The 18,672-nt window shown below is 42.4% G+C and overlaps 1 protein-coding gene and 2 long non-coding RNA genes across 5 annotated transcripts in view; 2 read left to right on the forward strand and 1 right to left on the reverse strand.

Annotated features, from left to right (window-relative positions):
* The window catches only part of EGLN1 (egl-9 family hypoxia inducible factor 1), a 26,282-nt gene continuing 7,610 nt past the window's right edge, over window positions 1-18,672 (forward strand). Inside the window, exons 1-2 of one of the 2 annotated variants that reach the window (XM_083433925.1) lie at window positions 1-1,506; window positions 17,837-17,956. In XM_083433925.1, coding sequence (XP_083290051.1) covers window positions 520-1,506; window positions 17,837-17,956 — 1,107 coding nt within the window. In that variant the 5' untranslated portion in view covers window positions 1-519. Of the gene's footprint in view, window positions 4,920-5,335; window positions 6,896-17,836; window positions 17,957-18,672 lie in introns of those variants that run through there. The other variant, XR_014509652.1, reaches the window with a different exon arrangement.
* LOC310674591 overlaps window positions 10,480-18,672 on the reverse strand; it is a 19,715-nt gene continuing 11,522 nt past the window's right edge. For both annotated transcript variants that reach the window (XR_014509663.1, XR_014509664.1), the window contains one exon: window positions 10,480-10,726. This is a non-coding gene — a long non-coding RNA (uncharacterized lncRNA). The remainder of the gene's footprint in view (window positions 10,727-18,672) is intronic.
* Window positions 12,247-14,947, forward strand: LOC310674597. The gene is made up of 2 exons (XR_014509672.1): window positions 12,247-12,881; window positions 12,932-14,947. It is a non-coding gene; the product is annotated as an uncharacterized lncRNA (long non-coding RNA).

Consider the following 18,672-nt stretch of genomic DNA (forward strand, 5'->3'; position numbering starts at 1 on the left):
GGCTGACTGGAAGTGGCGTACGTGCAGAGCGCAGCCCGTGAGTGGCGGCGCAAACTCCTCCTCCTCCGCGCTCGACTCCAGCCAGAGCGAGCGAGCGAGTGAGGAGGGAGGCAGGCGCGCAGGCAGGCAGGCCGAGGGGCTCGCGCCGGCACTCGGCGGCGGCTTTCCCCCCCCTCAGCGCTGCAGGCTGAGGCCGGGCAGGAAAGGGCCGGGCAGTCTCGGCGGGAGAGGGGCTGCTTTCCTGCCCCGCCACCGAGGCTCGCCGCCGCTATGAGGCGGTGACAGAAGCGAGCCTCGGAGGAGGCGGCGGCGGGCAAGAGGGCGGCGGCGGCGGCGGCGCTGGGCTTTGGTGGCTGACTGTCCTCCGCCCACCAGGAGCGGAGCGGGAGGCGGGCGAGGCAGCCGGGGGCCGCAGCGCTGACTGGGGTCGGCCATGATGAAGTGAGCCGCTCGCCTCCTTCTCCTTCCCAAGGCCGTTCGAGGAGAAGCAGGGGCGACCGAGGAGGGGGACGCGGCAACATGGCCAATGACAGCGGTGGGAGTGGCGGCGGCGGCGGCAGCAACGGCAACAGCGGCGGGGCCGGACAAGGCGGCGGCGGCGGCGACAGTAACAGTGTCGGTGGCGGCGGCGGCTGCAGCGCCAGCAGCGAGCGGGACCGGCAGTACTGCGAGCTGTGCGGGAAGATGGAAAACCTGCTGCGTTGCGGGCGCTGCCGCAGCTCCTTCTACTGTAGCAAAGAGCACCAGCGCCAGGACTGGAAGAAGCACAAGCTCATCTGCCGGGGGAGCGAGCCCAGCGCGGCAGCGGCGGCTGGAGGGGGCGTTGCTCAGCCCCGGAGCGGCGGCGGCGAGCGACACCAAGGCCACGGCCACGCTCGCTCCCCCCAGCCCTCCGCAGGAGGAGAAGGAGACGGGGCGGCCGCCGCCCCCAAGAAGGTAACGGCGCTCCCGGCCAAGCCGCAGCCGGACTCTACCTCGGAAGAGAAGAAGGCGGCCGCGGCGGTAACGAACAACCACGTTGCCAAAGTGGCGCCAGAGAGCCGAGGGCAGGAAGGGGAGGAGGGCAAGGAAGCGGCCGCGGCGGCTCCCGGAGCCGGGAAGGCGGCGCTCCTCTACCGGGATAAGTCCAACTTGAGCGCGGAGGAGTCGCTGCGCCCCAACGGGCAGATGAAGTCCCTGGTGCCGCAGCGGCTGGCGCTGGAGTACATCGTGCCCTGCATGAACAAGCACGGCATCTGCGTGGTGGACGAATTCCTCGGCAAGGAGCTGGGCGGGCAGATCGAGCAGGAGGTGCGCGCCCTGCACCACACCGGGCACTTCACGGACGGGCAGCTGGTCAGCCAGAAGAGCGACTCCTCTCGGGACATCCGCGGCGACAAAATCACCTGGGTGGAAGGCAAGGAGCCCGGCTGCATGACCATCGGGAAGCTCATGAACAGTATGGACGATCTCATTCGCCACTGCAACGGCAAGCTGGGCAACTACAAAATCAACGGCAGGACGAAAGTGAGTGACACCCCCTCCTCCCTCTCACCGTCTCTAAACCTTCCACCTGCGGCAAGTTCACGACTTTCACTGGCCGGTGATGGCTCCCCCTTCCTCTTTATTGAATTCCCTAGTCACGCTTATTTTCAGGAATATTATATTTCAGAGCAGCTTAAAAGGCAAGATTCTCAAATGGTTGGTGAGTGACAATGGCGAGGGCTAGAGTCAGCGAAGGGTTCCCACATTCTTGAAGGTTGCTATCCTAATGCATAGTTAATGTTAAACTTAGCTGGATTTGCTGGCAAAACTTGTTTTTGCCTACAACTCGAGCAGCCCTATCCATATCACGTTTTCAGGTCCACAAGGGAGGAATGCTGAGAATATATAATATTACTGCGTTGATTCCCTAAGCATATAATTAATACTGTTGTGATCGTGCTACACTGGCTTGTAGCTGTGATTGTAAGGGGACCACAGTAACTTGACACTGCTTTACTAGTCAAATCAGATGGGTGTGGTCAGGGAAGAAGTAGTGTAGGATCCTTCCATTCATAAAGAGCTACTACACTCTGTCCATCAGTCCCAGCAAAGACTTACTGTATTTATAGTCAGCTTGAGAGCCTGACTGCTAACTGTAGTAGCTCTACTGCTAACTTTTAGGCTATTCGCTTCTGCCTTGCAACAAGTGGAGGTATTATAGTCAGGTGTTTTTTTAAGCACTAAAAACTCTTGAAAATGATAAAAGTTTCACAGAGTCCAGTAGTCCAGGAGAATAAGTCACAAAAAGATGATATAGTAGTGTGGCGTATTGCTGGATTTGTGACACTACTGAATCAGTTTTGATTGTGCCATGTTCAAAACTGGGTGTGTATCTCCTGTCCCTGATTAATTAGCTTTGAAATTAACCAACCTCACACATTGTTGATGTTCCTGGAGGTTCAGTGCCTCTCCCCCTATTTATCAAGGTATGTGTAGCAGAGGTGTGATAATATTTATACACTATCAGCATTTAAAATAGGATATGTTGGCCATCATATCAAAGTTTCAGATGCCAGGAGCAATTCAACACTCTATAATAATGTAACACTACTGCCGATACTCCATCAAAACTTTAGTGCTCAGCACCAACAGTAGTCCTAAAAAGCAAACTTAGCCATGTTGATCCATAAGGGAAAAAACTCCAAAATCCACAGTTGGTCAAGTACCTTTCTGAGGACTATCCAGAATGTCACAAAATTGTGGCAAGCTTTTGGATTCTCCAGAATTCTTAATTAGGCAAGAAATAACGTTTTTCCTTGACCCCACCCCCTGAGTTGTATAACATCTTGCCTGATGGTGAATTCTGGAGAAACCAAAAGCTTACTGCAGTTTTGTGACACTTGGCCAGCTATGGATTTTGGAGTTTAGGGATTATGTAATTTTACTAGCACAGTAATATTTCATTTTTAAAGCTAGGTATTGTGATAAGAATTAAAATCAAAATAGTCACAAAATAAAGCTATTGTTAAGAACTATGTGTTTCCTCATATAAGTGCTGTCACCATCACACATCATCACATGAACAGTATTGTGACTGGATATTATCAAATAAAATTTCTCTTCTGTGGTTCTGTCAACCTAGCTGGAGGTGGTACAACTGCCAATAGTATCTAGGACTACTTCACAGTTGCTTTTTTCTGACCTGTAACCGATATGATAAGGTTGGGTGAGAACTGATATCTGAAACTAGTGCATGTGCCTGATAGTTCTGCTCTCTCAGCAGCATGTAGCAAAGCCCTTTAAGGGGAACCATTTTAATCAGAATTCATGTTTACTAAAAAGCCAACAACTTAACCTTGAGAATATATACTATCTAGGAAGATGTTCTGATCCCATCTACCACTGTTATAAAGAACATGCAAATAAAACTGTCATTTAACAGTTGTACCTGCATGTTCAGTATGAGACAATATGATATACTAGGCTTTAATTAAATTACAAAAAATTAGCAGAATTGTACCTTTACTAAATATTAGTGGAAACTATTTGTGCAACAGTGTTTGGCATGAAACTCAGCATGACTAATTTCAAATGTGAACATTGATATAAGATAGCAACATACCTAGACATTACAGGGAGCTGAACTTCTTAAATCATCAGAATATCATTAAGAGACAAAGGCTCTATAAATCCATTCAATGTCACAAGTATGCCTGCTACATCTTGGGGCTGTAGAGGGGCAAAGGATCATCTCAGATTTCTTGTTGTGAATTGTGGAGCCCTTCAGTTAATGAAGCAATATTCTGAAATATCTCTATTCTAAACATTCTGATACAGTTTCACCTTTAGTCTTCTGATATGATTAGCTGTGCCTTTGTGGCCTGCATAATCTGTTTAAATGCTGATTCTATATTCTGTTGACAGTTACCATAGACTTGCCCCTTTAATTTAACTTATAAATCTCTGTACAGGGACCACATTATATTTATATTTTGATACAATATCTAGCAGGCTGTTAGCAGTAAATAAATAATGTTGCAAACAGTGTTAGAAACAGATATGAAAGCTAGGAGCTAAATGGCGTATTAAACCTAAGTTATGGGCTCAACAATGGAATGTCTAGGCACATTTTTTAATAACAAGAATACAAAGCTGAAAATGAATGAACTACAGCTAAAATATTGTGTTCATTTTTCACATGGTCTAGTTCTTCTCTTGCCCACCTCCCTAATATTCTTAAGAAGGTCTCTTCTCCAGCCTTCAAAGAGTAGCTGGAAGTGGAGAGACAGAAAAAGGTCCTCCTTTCCTTCCACTTTGCAGTTTTAATCTGAAATCTTAGGTGCTGTACTGCACCCAGAACTCAGAAACTGCTTACGTTAATGAAATTCCCTGTCGCAAAACAATGGGAATTTCAAACACTGATTGGAGATAATGTGAAACATCATAACCCCCTTCCTTGGGAGTAAGTCCAATTGAACTCAGTGGGACTTAATTCTGAATTGACATGTATAGGATTGAACTGTTAATGCGCTCTCCTAAATTGTGAGACTTGAGCTATACAAGTACCCAGGCTTAAGCACATGGGAGCTGCTGAGGTAGCCATCCACAAAGTGCTAGATAAGAAGGTGCTTAACATATACAGTGTAAAACTTCCTCTGCAAAAAGGTTTGCCAAAAAAATACAGCTTATTAAGCAGACTTTACTGTACTTCCTTTAAAGGCATACCAAGCATTTAAATATAATATGGAGCAGAGAGGCAGATAACTTCTTAAAAGTACTGTAGGTTAATATGTGTGTAGGGAAATGAAACAGGTGTATCTTAAACAGATTTAATAAAAGTGTGCTTAGTGTCACAAATGAGAGAGACCTGTGTTAACATGTTTAATATTGGGGCAGTGGATATGTAAAAAGATTCAGATTTAGGTTAGTCCAGTCTTGCAGACAAGTCCGCAGAAGTGAAAGCAAATATGTCAAGTAGATAAGTCAAGCATGAAATTTAAAACCCCCAAAGAAGACTGGTATTAGTAAAAATTTTCTTTTGAAGGTGTATGGCTATTTACAGGCCCCAGGATTAGTAAAATATAGGTGGTCATTAAAATAGCTTTAACTTAAAATCAGTTAGAAATTTTTCTAATACAACAGTGCTTAACTGCTTGTGAACATCTTTTCAGGACACTATTGTGCAGAAATTCCATTTTTGAATATTTCCTCTGACAATATTATTTCTGTATAGCATTATGCTACCTTAAAGCAGGCATGGTCAAACTCCGGCCCTCCAGATGTTTGGGACTACAATTCCCATCATCCCTGACCACTGGTCCTGTTAGCTAGGGGTGATGGGAATTGTAGTCCCAAACATCTGGAGGGCCAGAGTATGCCTATGCCTGCCTTAAAGGGTATTTGACTATTCATAATGAGCAGATACCTGATTTGTGTCTGGGGAAGTGAAATAAAGATGTCCTTTTAAAAATAATAAAAGAATACAAACCAGTAAGAGCCATTTTAAAACTTTCAGGCACTTGTCACCCGTTGACTTTTCCACTTGGAACAGCTGCCATTACCACCATTTCTCTTCGTCCTATACAAGGCTCCACGTTTTGGTGAGGCTTAGCTTTCAGCCCAAAAATTGTAGTTGCCAATCCTGTTCCTAACAGTGTGCTGCACCTCTTGGATATTTGGAAGTTGTAGATTTTCAAGTCTAATAGACCAATGCAACTAGTCTGTGTGTTCAGATGAACATGGCACTGACAAAAGGCAAGTCAACACATTCTGGGTTTGCTTAGTATATGGGCCAAGAGAATACATGGTTCAGTGGTAAAGCACATGCTTTGAATGCAGAAGTTCCCAGGTACAATTTCTCAAACTAGGGCTTGAAAAGACTTCCACCTTTAACCCTGAAGAGCTGCTGTTAGTCAGTGTAAGCCAGCTTTCTCTAACCGAGGTGCTCTCCAGGTGTTTTGAACTATAACTCCCATTATCCCAGTCCATTGACTATGCTGGCTGGTGCTGATTGGAATTGTAATCCAAAATAACTGAAGGTCACCAGGTAGGAGAGGGTGGTGTAAACAATACTGAGCTAGATGATCTGATGCTATGTAAGGCGTTTTACTTGCGCCAAACCAAAATATTACCCTTGTACTACTTCTGGAGTTATTTGTTCTGGATCACTGTGGCTACCTGCATTTATCACATCTTGCTGTGAGCATGCAGTTTAATTGTGTTGACTCTGTCATTTATTGTCACTTCCTAACCTCTGTTTTAGATATACACAGGAAACACCTCCTTGTTTTAGTTAAATAGGTATAAAGCCAATAAAACTAAATGGTCTTGAAAGGAATTAAAAAATGTTTTCCTGTACCCAGTTTGATTTGTTAGGTTATAGATCAGAATTTTAAAGAAGGTTAAAAGACCTTTTTGCAAGCGGGCTACTCTGAGCCCAGTTCTGTAACAGGCCATTGCTGATGAGGTTAGACCACAGGTTTGGGGTTTTTTTTGGCTTGGAAAGCTTTTTAATTGTCAGGGCATGTAACTTCAGTGGGTAGTACTGTGGTCCAGATATTGAACAGTGTCGAATTTGAATTACTGCATGTTTTCTTTAATTAGCATTCTAGTAAATGTGGTTGACTTTCAGTGTAATGAAAGTATCAGTTTGTACTAGAGCTTTGTTTGCATTATTGTCTCCATTTCTCCACTAGTTGGTTAATATTTACCCCAAAGTAAAATTAAAATAAAAAAATCATTAAATATGTTATTATTGCTTAGAATTCTAGAGTTGGAAGGGACCCTAGGTCATCGAGTCCACCCCCTACAAGGCAGGAATCTTAACTAAAGCTTGTTAATTGAAATTAAAATCCTATTGGTCGGTTGTGAAGGAAGTTGTCATTTAGCCTTGTAAAGAAAAACAAACAAAACAGAAACCTCACAAGTTGATAAGAACAGCTTGAGCTAATAAAAGTTCATAAGGTAAAGGTAAAGGTACCCCTGCCCGTACGGGCCAGTCTTGACAGACTCTAGGGTTGTGCGCCCATCTCACTCAAGAGGCCGGGGGCCAGCGCTGTCCGGAGACACTTCCGGGTCACGTGGCCAGTGTGACATCACTGCTCTGGCGAGCCAGAGCCGCACACGGAAACGCTGTTTACCTTCCCGCTAGTAAGCGGTCCCTATTTATCTACTTGCACCGGGGGTGCTTTCGAACTGCTAGGTTGGCAGGCGCTGGGACCGAACAGCGGGAGCGCACCCCGCCGTGGGGATTCGAACCGCCGACCTTTCGATCGGCAAGCCCTAAGCGCTGAGGCTTTTACCCACAGCGCCACCCGCGTCCCATAAAAGTTCATATAACTTGCTAAATAAAATGTTAGCTAATATTGATATTGGTTGACTAGTTTGCTGCAGGTGTGGACTTGGGGCTGTAGAGATGAGGATTAGTCTAAAATAGTGGCTGAGGTTAATTAATATTTTGCTACTGCTGCTGCTACTACTACTACTACTACTACTTGATTTGATTTTGATTTCTTACTTTCCCATCACCATAAGATTGAAGGGTTGATTACAACAATGTAAAAATAAAAAGATTTATGGTAAATCATTTAAGACAATTTACAATCAGAAGAGCAGGATGGGTCCTAAAAATATCTCTCATGTGTCAAAGGCCATAGTAGAGAGATGTATATTCAGCCTATAATGAAAGTTGTATAATAAATGTTCCAGATGTACCTCTGTGGGAAGATAATTCTGCAACTTAAGGGCTGCCACAGAGAATGCACTCTCCTCAGACACGCATCACCCCACATTTCTCAAGGTGGTTTTACTTATTTTACTTAAATTTAGTAAACAAAACTTTTAAAAGTACCCATGTTAATTTTTTGTATCAATATACAACATGTAATTGACTAGAAATGTGTGGGGGAGATAATACATTACATAGATTTTTAATTGCAATGCATATATTCTTTGGGGCCTGCTGTCTGACCAAGGGGTTTGGTTATTGACAACATAGTTCACCTTGGGAAGAGACCTCTGAAATCTCTATGATTTTCCTCATTATACCCAGGCATGTCCATCCTTAAGGTAAAGGTAAAGGGACCCCTGACTATTAGGTCCAGTCATGACCGACTCTGGGGTTGTGGCACTCATCTCGCTTTATTGGCCAAGGGAGCCAGCGTACAGCTTCCGGGTCATGTGGCCAGCTTGACTAAGCCGCTTCTGGTGAACCAGAGCAGCGCACGGAAATGCTGTTTACCTTCCTGCTGGAGCGGTATCTATTATCTACTTGCACTTTGACGTGCTTTTGAACTGCTAGGTTGGCAGGAGCAGGGACCGAGCAACGGGCTATTGATATGCTAATAAATTTTAGCAGCCCATAGAACAGCCCAAAGAAAGCTAGCACCTTCATTAAACACCTTTAGGCACCAGGTCAAAATCTTCCTCTTTAACCAGGCCTTTGGCTGATTGACATCAGGTGCCCTTTTAAAATATGTTGTGGAAGGGAGGATTATTATCTTTGTTTTTATAATGTATTTCTGTTTTTTATATTGTGATTTTATGTTGTGAACTGCCCTGAGATCTATGGGTATAGGATGGTATACAAAATTAATTTATAATTACATTATATAGTGATTCCGCAGCCTGGAAATAGTGAAGATTGTCTAATTGTATTTGCAATTGATATCCAATTATTGTTAGTAATTAACTTATTTCCACAGAAAAAAGAAAGCACTTGAAAAAAATTCCACCTCACATCACTGCTCCCTAGAACACTTCATTGGTGGTTTGAACTTTGTAGAACAACCGCTCTTCATCCCTTGTTCTGGGAACAAGTTATGCCACTCTGCTGATAAAATGTAGACATATAAGCACTGTTTTTTATTCCGTTTCAAACTTGAGCTCTCATTCAGAAAGTAAAATCATATTTATTTGAGAGAGAGAGAGAGAGAGAGAGAGAGAGAGAGAGAGAGAGATTGGAAATGAAACTCTAATTGAGTGACAGTGCTGAGTAATTCTTATAAAAAGAATTAGATTATTATTTGTAAAGCATCTAAAACTTTATATAAACAACATAAAACAGTACCATCTCTATCTGCAGACTTGAAATCTAAATGTACGCATGCTTCAAAAGGAAATATGGAAGGGAAAACAGCCAAATTGTGCACTAATTCTTCATAAGTTACATAATGCGTAATAAATATAACATTAGAAAATGACAATGGTGCCTAAAATTAATGTTTGTTTCTCAGACCATAGATGATAAGAATAGCAAAGTAGTTCCTGTGATTATTTGTCAGTAATTTGCTTCATTATCAACCTCTTTTTGTTAAAAAGGATGCAGGAATTGCCCTCCATTGCATAGCCTTGATTTGATAAAAGCCAGAAATGGAACATAAGGAATGTTGCTGTCTTAAGAATGAAGAATGTTGGCAGAGGAAACCATAGAGGAGCTTTGGTTTTGCTTGTACACTGCTAACCTGGCTTTAATCAGAAATGTTTTCTGAAGTTCAAACAGTTGGGATACGAGAATGTGGTTTAAAGGAAAATGATAGTGTTAGCCTGCCAGCTAAAAGATACATCTTTTGTTCTTGCTTAAAGCCTTATTTAATCTTGGAGACCAGCCATATATATAGATTCAGTGTTGTATAGTGGGATAAAACTTGACAATTGTTGGCAGTGTTTAGACTATGCTCAACCACAGAGATTGCTGCTTGGGCACTCTGCTCCACCAGTCTTCCATTAGTTTTGCATGCCCTTTGTTGACATTCCTCAGTGAGTCTATAAATGGGATCTAGCCTGAGTGTTTTAGGATTTAAGATTAATTGTATTGAAAACATAAATACAACATGGACTGCTGACTTACAGCTTTGAAGTTTGTATAAACTTTAAGCATAGGCCCATCTAAATCTAGTGCTCTTTTCTATATGGTAACTGTTGATTTGAAATAGCCCATATTTGGCAGATGTTTAGTTAGTAAAAAGCCAGCCAAAAAAACAACAAATAAAGGTGTGAGTTTCCCCTTCCCCCAAATGTATACAGTGGTACCTCAGGTTACATATGCTTCAGGTTACATACGCTTCAGGTTACAGACTCCGCTAACCCAGAAATAGTACTTTGGGTTAAGAACTTTGCTTCAGGATGAGAACGGAAATTGTGCTCCAGCCGTGCGGCAGCAGCAGGAGGCCCCATTAGCTAAAGTGGTGCTTCAGGTTAAGAACAGACCTCCGGAACGAATTAAGTACTTAACCTGAGGTTCCATTGTACTTCTCTGTTTAACTGAAACAGTAGAAGACCTTTCTTCGGAGGGCATTCAGGACCTGGATCCTATATTTGTCAAAGTGCTGAAAAAGATTCAGAGTTGTGGCCACTGTTAGCCATATTCAGAATAAACGAAGTGAAATCAATGAATGTGACTAACTTAGATCCCCTTATTTCAGTGGATATATTCTGATTTTGTTGAATACAAACCACAGTTGTGTTACAGTTTAGAAGGTATTTGTGCAGTTTAATTGTGACAAAATTATGGCACTATAAAGGCTTGATGGATTTATTGTGGCACAAGCTTATAGGGGTTCCCTAACTACAAAGAGCAGACCATGTTAGAGCATTCCTAGCTCAGTTGAGGAGCCACCTCTTTTTTGAATGAAAAGGGGCTTCTGTGGACTTCCATAGACAGGTAGGGCAAAACTTCCACTCCGTTCATCAAATCCAATTTTAGAATCAATGACTTGCCATTGGATATTTTTTCTTTTCCCTTCACCAGTGATGTTGACAGACCCTGAATAGTATAAATTGAAACAAAAAATTACAAATACTACATGGTTGGTTCTTTTTCCTAAATAACCAGGATCCCAACAGGAGTAGCATTATGGGCGGACAAATCTACTCATGAAACTGCCGGTGTGAAAAGAAGATAGTTTTCACTACAGTAAAAAATGAGCAGCTTTATTATGCAGAGATCATAGGTAATCTCAGAGCACAGATCGGTCTACAATACTAAGCAGATGTTAATTTTCAGGACCTTATAAACTATATGTGCATATCCTTGAGTTCTCGAAGTGCTTTTGATTTAGTGGAGGCATCTGCTAAAGGAAGAGGAGGGGGCACTATTTTTGCTGGTTCTTTCCCTTACACCATGGGTAGGCAAACCAAGGCCAGGGGGCCGGATCCAGCCCAATTGCCTTCTAAATCCGGCCTGCGGATGGTTGGGGAATCAGCATGTTTTTACATGAGTAGAATGTGTGCTTTTATTTAAAATGCATTTCTGGGTTATTTGTGGGGCATAGGAATTGGTTCATTCCCCCCCCCCCCCATAAAAATATAGTCCAGCCCACCACAAGGTCTGAGGGACGTGGACCGCCCCCCTGCTGAAAAGGTTTGCTGACCCCTGCCTTACACTGTCAGTGCCCTGCCCCCACCCCCAACTAGAGTTGGGAGAACAGGTTGGAAGTAGGTGCTGCAGGGGGAAAGGAAATCGGCAATAATTGCCTCCACTCTTCTGTTAGTTGATGTATCTGCTGGATCAAAAGCCCTTCCATGAGCACAAGGAAATTAGTTGTTTTACTTTATACATTGCCTTGCCCTTGACACTGTATTTTTTTTTCATGTCACCTTTGTGCTTCTCATGGAAAATAAAACTTATGTTTGTGAGAGGGATTGAAATGTAATTGAGGGTTAGCGAGAATTACCCCCAAAGTATTCAGAATGGGTGACATCCAGGAATGTCTCCCTTCTTGCACAAGGAAATTCTTTTTGCACAACAGGTCTTCCGTTTTCTCCTCTTTCTCCCCTCCTTTGTGCACCCCCAAAATCTGTCCCAGGGGCCGTGGAGGGAAGAAGAAGCTGTGTTGTACAAACAGATGCTTGTTCATGATCCCAAATAAGGAAGCAGTTTAACAAAGGATTTTTACTGTACTATATGCCAAACTGTTTTGGCTTTTCAACTGTCTTGTTCACTTTGTCTTGTTCTTCTCTCCTAGATTATCATCCACTCCTGTGTGCTAAAGGTTTCCACTCATGCAAGGGCCTTCTTTTTCTCACCTCACCCCTGCAGCCCCCGGTGCTTCCAAAATCTGCGCCATAGGTTCAGAAAACGCTTGAGCAAATTGGGCTGTTGAGGGGGGACAGCTGGGGGAGGAAGAGCAGGTCTCATTGCACAAGTGGAAGTCCAATCACAAAATGTTGGTTATCATCCGAAACGTTCTCTATGGAGGCAAACACTGAGCACATGTTCTCTCATCCAAAGACTGACTTGCGTCCAGTTGACACATATTTTGGCAGAAAATAGAGCACTTAGAGTAGAGGCTAATCCTTCATACCCCTTTTAACGCAGCATGGATTTTTCAAATCTTAGGCTTTTTTTGTTATACTTAAAGTCTAGTTTTTAAACCCTTCCTAGTATTTTTGAGGGAATTTATAATATATTGAAAGTCTGAAAAAGCTCTACTATTTGAAAACACTGCTATTAATTTGATTTGTAATGACCACAAATAAGACTTCCTCTTCCTGAAGGAGTAAATCAAGGGAGAGGAGAGGAAAGTATGAGTATTTTGATTCCCACTGTTGGATAGAATCCAGAACATTGTGTTCTCTGTCTTCCAATGCCACAGTTCGTAGGAGAGCTTAATTAGTACTTGCCCTATTTTTAAAGCTGTCAAAAATATAGTCTCTGGGGCAAGAGAGGTGCTATCCTGCATGTTAACCAATAATTAGAAGCCATGCCGGGGGGGGGGGGGGTTCTGGAAATATTTAAAGAGGGTTTCCTATTTAAATTTCTATAGGCCCTTTCTGCATTTGTTAATGCAACATATCCCAAAGTAAGCAAAGTATAACACAGTATTATGGTGTTCACAGAAAGAGAGACCCAAATAGGGAGGAAAAAAAAAAAACCAGGGCCACTTTGTCTCTCGCTGTCCCATACAGAGTGGCTTGCCGTTGATGGAGTCCAAGAGTGAAGGCTCTAGATGTCAGTTGAGCCAGGCAGGCTGATAAAAAGAGTCTTGCTTTCTCTCCCACTCCCTTGCCGTGGCAACAAAGTTCTTAAAATGGGCTTAATTCTGTATTTGGTGAGGGCCGTAAGCCGCTTCTACTGCAGCAGGTGTCTTCTGTGAACTAGGGGTGATACCTGCTATCAGAACTGCAAGGGTCCTAGAAGCATGAAGACAACTATTTATGCATCTAACGCAGGTTTTATTAAGTCTTGAGTCCTTTTATTTTTGTGTCACAATATTCTTTGAGTCAATCTTCCTTGCAAATTGGTTGATAATAATAAAAAGTCACACAATTTAAATCACAGAAACAATGGCAAGGGCTTTACAATTCATAATATTACTGAAAATAATTATTAACTTGTAATATTGAATAGAAAATGCAATTGTTTTGCAGAAAATTCATGAAGTAAGTTTACTGTCTTAGCCTCACACAGCTGGTGAAATGTCATATTGTTTAAGCCACTACTATGCTTGTTCAGTGTCTGACAGGAAAAGGCCTTGTAGCTGTTCTCTACAGGGAAGGAAACCTGCTTATTTTGACATAAAGGGTGTGTGGTACAAAATGTGGATTTTAAAGGAAGTGGAATACTTTTGTATATAGTATTTTATTCAGTTGTGCAAATTGAAAATCCCAATTTTATAAGCAGCTGAAAGTCAAAGATCGGGGAAAGCGTGAATTATCAGATAATAGTCTGCTCTATAAATGTGTTTCTCAAATTTTAAAAGCAAACTAATTTTGACACATTAGGAGCATGTGAACAGTATAAGCCAGTTTGGGCATCATAATGGTTTATCATGACAGGAATGAGATGCCTTGCTTTCTTACCCCCTCCTCTTCCCTTGCATGGTTGCATGGAGGAGACTGGAAGCTTTCACTAAAATTTTCTATTAACTGCTGTTTGATAGAAGACAAATCCACTGCCCTCTTCAGACAAGACTAGAAAGTATGATTTATCCTAACAATTCTGTGTTGAGAAATGCCAGCTACAAACCATGGTTTATGAAGCTGATTTGTTTCAGCAAACCATGGTTAAATTGGACTACAGTTTAAGGTTTGCATATATCAGGAGCCGGAGTCAGGTGTAGGTCAGCAATAAAAAACACTGGTGTCAGTGAAGTTAACTCCTTATTCAAAGAAACCAAAAACAGTGAAAGCCTAGTGATCTCAGCTACTCTTCTCAGTAGGTCTTGCCCCATGGAGGCAGCTGCGAAGACTGAAGGTCCCCACTTTTCCACAGCTGCCTAAGTCCCCTCCTTTGCAGGGTTTTTCCCAAGCAATTGAAGATTGTGTTTGTGCACACCTAATCTCTCCTCTGCTCTTTTCATTTCTCTGCATGTTCTGGTTGACCAGGTGTAGGAAGCTGGACACTGCAGGAGAGGGAGACTCCCTGGATTCTTCAGCAGCCTGTCTCACCCCTGTCTCCTGCCCCCCACCTCCAGCCTCTACATCAGGACTGCTTTCTGCCCCAGCTTCTTCCTTCTCACTAAACCCTTTTGCCTGTTCAGCTTCCGACAGATACTTTAAAGTGTTTAGTTGCTTTAAAGTGTTTAGTTACTCTATGTCATCTAGAAGGTTTTAGGGTCATCAAGTATACTAATAGCCCTATCCTAGGCACATTTATTGAAAGCAGGTCCAACAGAGTTCAATGAGGCTTGTAATAGTGTGATCCTATGCATGTGTACTCAGAAGTGAGTTCAGGGGTTTTTATTGCCAGGTGAACATTTATAGAATTGCAGCCTTAGCATCCATAGGATTGCTTCTTAAGTATTCTGGTAGAAATGTCAATGAATCAGCTTGATAGCAGGAAATCAAACTGAACCAGAATAAGAATAATTAAAAAAAAAAAAACAGAACTAAAAGAGGAAAGAATATTTGAAGAGTTTCCTCTCCCAAACAGGAACACCATCTGAAGAGTCTTTGGTTTCATACAAAGTTTTTAAAATGTTTATATATATTAATTTTTTTAAATTTCAAAAGCTCACAATTACACAATAAATCAACAAATAAACGCTGAAAAGATCTAGAAAAAAAGGGGTTCAGAATATGGGTAAACTTACGGCATCCAGTGGAACCAGACTGAATTAGAATGAGCTCATATAATAAAACCAATATTTGGAATGATATCTGTATTTTGGATTTGTTCAGGCCCTGTGCCTGGGAAGCATTGGACAGAGATTGGACTAGGAGCCTACCTGAAGGCAAAAACCATTGTACAGTATTACAAAAGATAAACAGCCTGCCTGTTGGAGGAAGGAAAAGGGAGAGGACACCATTGTAGAGAATGCCTCTCCCTCTCAGCCAGCCTCTCTAGGTGGGTGTTAAAGGCTTCAGTTGTGCTTACTTGAATTGAAGCACTGTTTCTTCACTTTTGAGCTAAAGGTCTGTATAACATCTTGTTTGTTTATTCAGCAGTGCATCTGTGATGGCTAGGCTTGCAGCACGTTGGGGAGAGAAGGGTGTAGCAGCCTGCTGACTTACTGTTCAGGTCCTGAGAATCAGAGAGGCAAGTAAGCAGGCTCTTGCAGGTTGAGGAACCACGAAGGAGCTCAGGAGCACTCAGCCCAGGCAGTAAGAAGCATGCGGGGGCAGAGAATGTCACTGCAGACAGTGTTCCACCTCTGGACTGGCGCTGGGTATTCCTGCTTACCCTGACATGAGCTAGCTTTAACTGAGAAAGATAGGGGTTGTGGTGAAGAGGGCAGTGGATTTGCAGAGCTTTCCAAACTGTGTCGCGACACGTTAGTGTGTCAGCTGCAGAGTGTAGGTGTGTTGCGCAAATACTCCCTGCACCTCTCCCGGGACTGGAAAGGGGATAGTTTAACCTCCGGCTTGCTAGTAAAACTGAATTACTGTGTCGTGAAATGATGCATGTCTAAAAAGGGTGTCACCAGCATGAAAAGTTTGAAAAGCTCTGACCTATAGATTCTGGGCTAAGGATCATTATAGGCAAGACTGAAAATAACATTTGCCAGTTTTACTGGGGCCTTTACAGAAATCTGTATTGGGATCACACTTGGAAAAACCATGCAGTTCTTCTTGCCTTATCTCCAAAAGATACATTTTCGTAGTGTTGAGAAAGTGGATAGAGAAGTTTCTCTCATAACACTAGAACCAAGGTCATCCAATGAAGCTGGGTGGTGGGAAATTCAGTTGATAATTTAGTTGAAAAATCCTTTGGTAGTCCCAATCATGTGTCTTGCTTGTAATGATGCCGTCAATGAAACTTGAGGATTTGATAATTTTATCAGGGCCAGAGTCTATGGACTTATATCCAATAGGATGTTAAGCAAGGCTAAAATTTTATTAAGTGTCTCCTGTGGTCTGCAGGTTTACTTGGAGTAAGCCCTCTTGGTTTCACTAGGACTTCTTTCCAAGTACATGTGTATAGAATTCCTGTCTTAAAGTTAGTATCTTTAAAATAAGTTTATATTTGTGTTCTGATATTCTAAATTCACATCACATTTATATTTGCAGTGAGCAAAATACGATAGTAGTGCATCTTAACCTGCTAAAATTGCTTGGTCTCTTGTTTTTACTCCCAGATATTGATTATTTAAATAACATTATTTAAGGTATGGGTCTAGTTTTGAAAGTCAGGCAAGCTCTTCTAGTTTACATCTTGCGGTGTATTCTTCAATTACTATTGTACTAGTTTCCTTTGGATTTGAGTTTAATACATCCTGTGCTTGCTCCTATAATCACCTGTCTCTTCTAGATTTTTTTAAATAGTCTTTTTGTAGCAGCTGCTCATTCCAGCACTTCCTCTTTAGCATGTAGTGAATTCTTGCCCATCTACTTTCAAGCTGTTTCCTTGTTATTAATCTTTAACCTTTTCAGCTTGTTTTGTTATAGCTAGCAAAAAAGAGTGGAAATAAAAGTATTTCATAATTCACCCCACCTATTTTAAATCTAGTGGGAAATTTAATTCTTATCACAAAGAATTGGATATGGGGGGGGGGGGGAATACAGTAGAAAAGGGCTAGTGTTTTGTATGCAACAGTGTATTAACTACAGCAAAATTACTTAAATCTAACAGGGCTACATGCATTCTACATGACTGTAAAGCAAGATATTTACTGACCCCTAGGCTTTGTTGACTGTTCATTTGATCTTGTATTCTAGTAAACATGATGGTCAACCATTTCTGAAACGGTAAGAAGGTGCACTTATCTCCAGGTTTATCCCTACAATGACTCCTTAACTCTTTTGTGTATTTGGGACATAACAGAAAACAAAAACAACAGAAGTGTGTAAAACGTGTTTTCCTTTATGGTCTCTGGATTTTCAAAGGGTGAGGTATTTCAGCACCTTCCCCCTCTAAATAAACGGGTAGTGGAATCAGCCTGCCAGTTTTAAATGAATGGGGAATGGGTTGCTAATTTATAACCACTTTCTAGAGCAGGGGTCTGCAACCTAAGGCCCATGGGCCACAAGCGGCCCACGGGGGTCATTTAACTGGCCCCCAAGCCGCCTCCGAACTGAGCCGCCCACTCGGCGAGTCCCCGCACGCTGTGCTAAACCAGCGCAACGCAGGGACTCACTTCCGTGGTGCCGGAAATCGTGTCTCTGCAGATGCAGACACCGGAAATCACATGCTCATGGAGCCCATGGACGGATCTCCGCTGGAGTGAACCGGCCCAGGCGAGGTAAACCTTGCTGACCCATTCTAGAGCTTCCTTTCCCCTTCCCAGGGCTTTGGAATGCTAATCATTAGGCATGACATGAGGTTTAATTGCACAAAGCAGGAGTTGTGAATGTGGTTCTTGCAGGTGCATGTTCTCAGAGAGGCCTTTCCTGGCACCCTCGAAGTCCTCTCCCTGAAGTTTGGCTTGAAAGAAGCATACTATTGTAGCCAACAATCTGTTCTTATGCTAGTTTTGTTCTATTTTTATTACAGGCAATGGTGGCTTGTTATCCAGGCAATGGAACAGGATATGTGCGCCATGTTGATAATCCAAATGGAGATGGAAGATGTGTCACATGTATATATTACCTTAATAAAGACTGGGATGCCAAGGTAATTCTATTTTAGAGAGGGTTTTTTTACATGTTTGAATAACATGTCATGCCTTTTAAAGCAATATTTTGTTCACCTAGTAAACATATGCTTTGAAGTTGTATCCGATCCTATATCCAGGGCACCTCACCTAGTGTTTGGTCTCCCTTCCACTCCAGCTAGGCTCTAAAAACATACTTTCCTAAGAAATCACACTAGGCATGCTGAAAGTTTTAAATGCACCTCAAGTAGCTCTTTGGATCCCGCTTATTGTTTTTATGGCAGTAAACTTCTGTGTAGCTTTGATGCTAATGTTAAACGTGAAACAACTCTTCCAGTTCATGTGTAAATGTGAGGAATTGCCTTCTTTAATACTAAGGCTATGAGACGCTTTCAACTTTGTTAAGAATATATTTATTTGCTATATTGAAAATAAATTATAGATCATATATTCACTGATCTCCCTGGTCGTCTTTGGAGAAAGACTAGAATTTATTTCCTTCTTCAGAAATTTGATAGCCATTAGTTGTGGTGCTGACTCCTCATTGTTCATATTTAACTTCAAGGAGCTATGAGAATGTTGGGCAAAGTATAGAAATTGGTTAGACTAGTGGCTGGAAATTGCCCCAATTGAAACTCAACTAAGCTAGTTGCTTGTCAGAAATCCAGGGAGAGTGCTTGTTGTACCCTGGTTCTACTTCCTGTGAAAACAGGATACTGGACTAGATGGGGTCTTT

The sequence above is a fragment of the Podarcis tiliguerta genome, assembly GCF_965153285.1.
Source record: "Podarcis tiliguerta genome assembly, chromosome: 3".
NCBI lineage: Eukaryota > Metazoa > Chordata > Lepidosauria > Squamata > Lacertidae > Podarcis > Podarcis tiliguerta.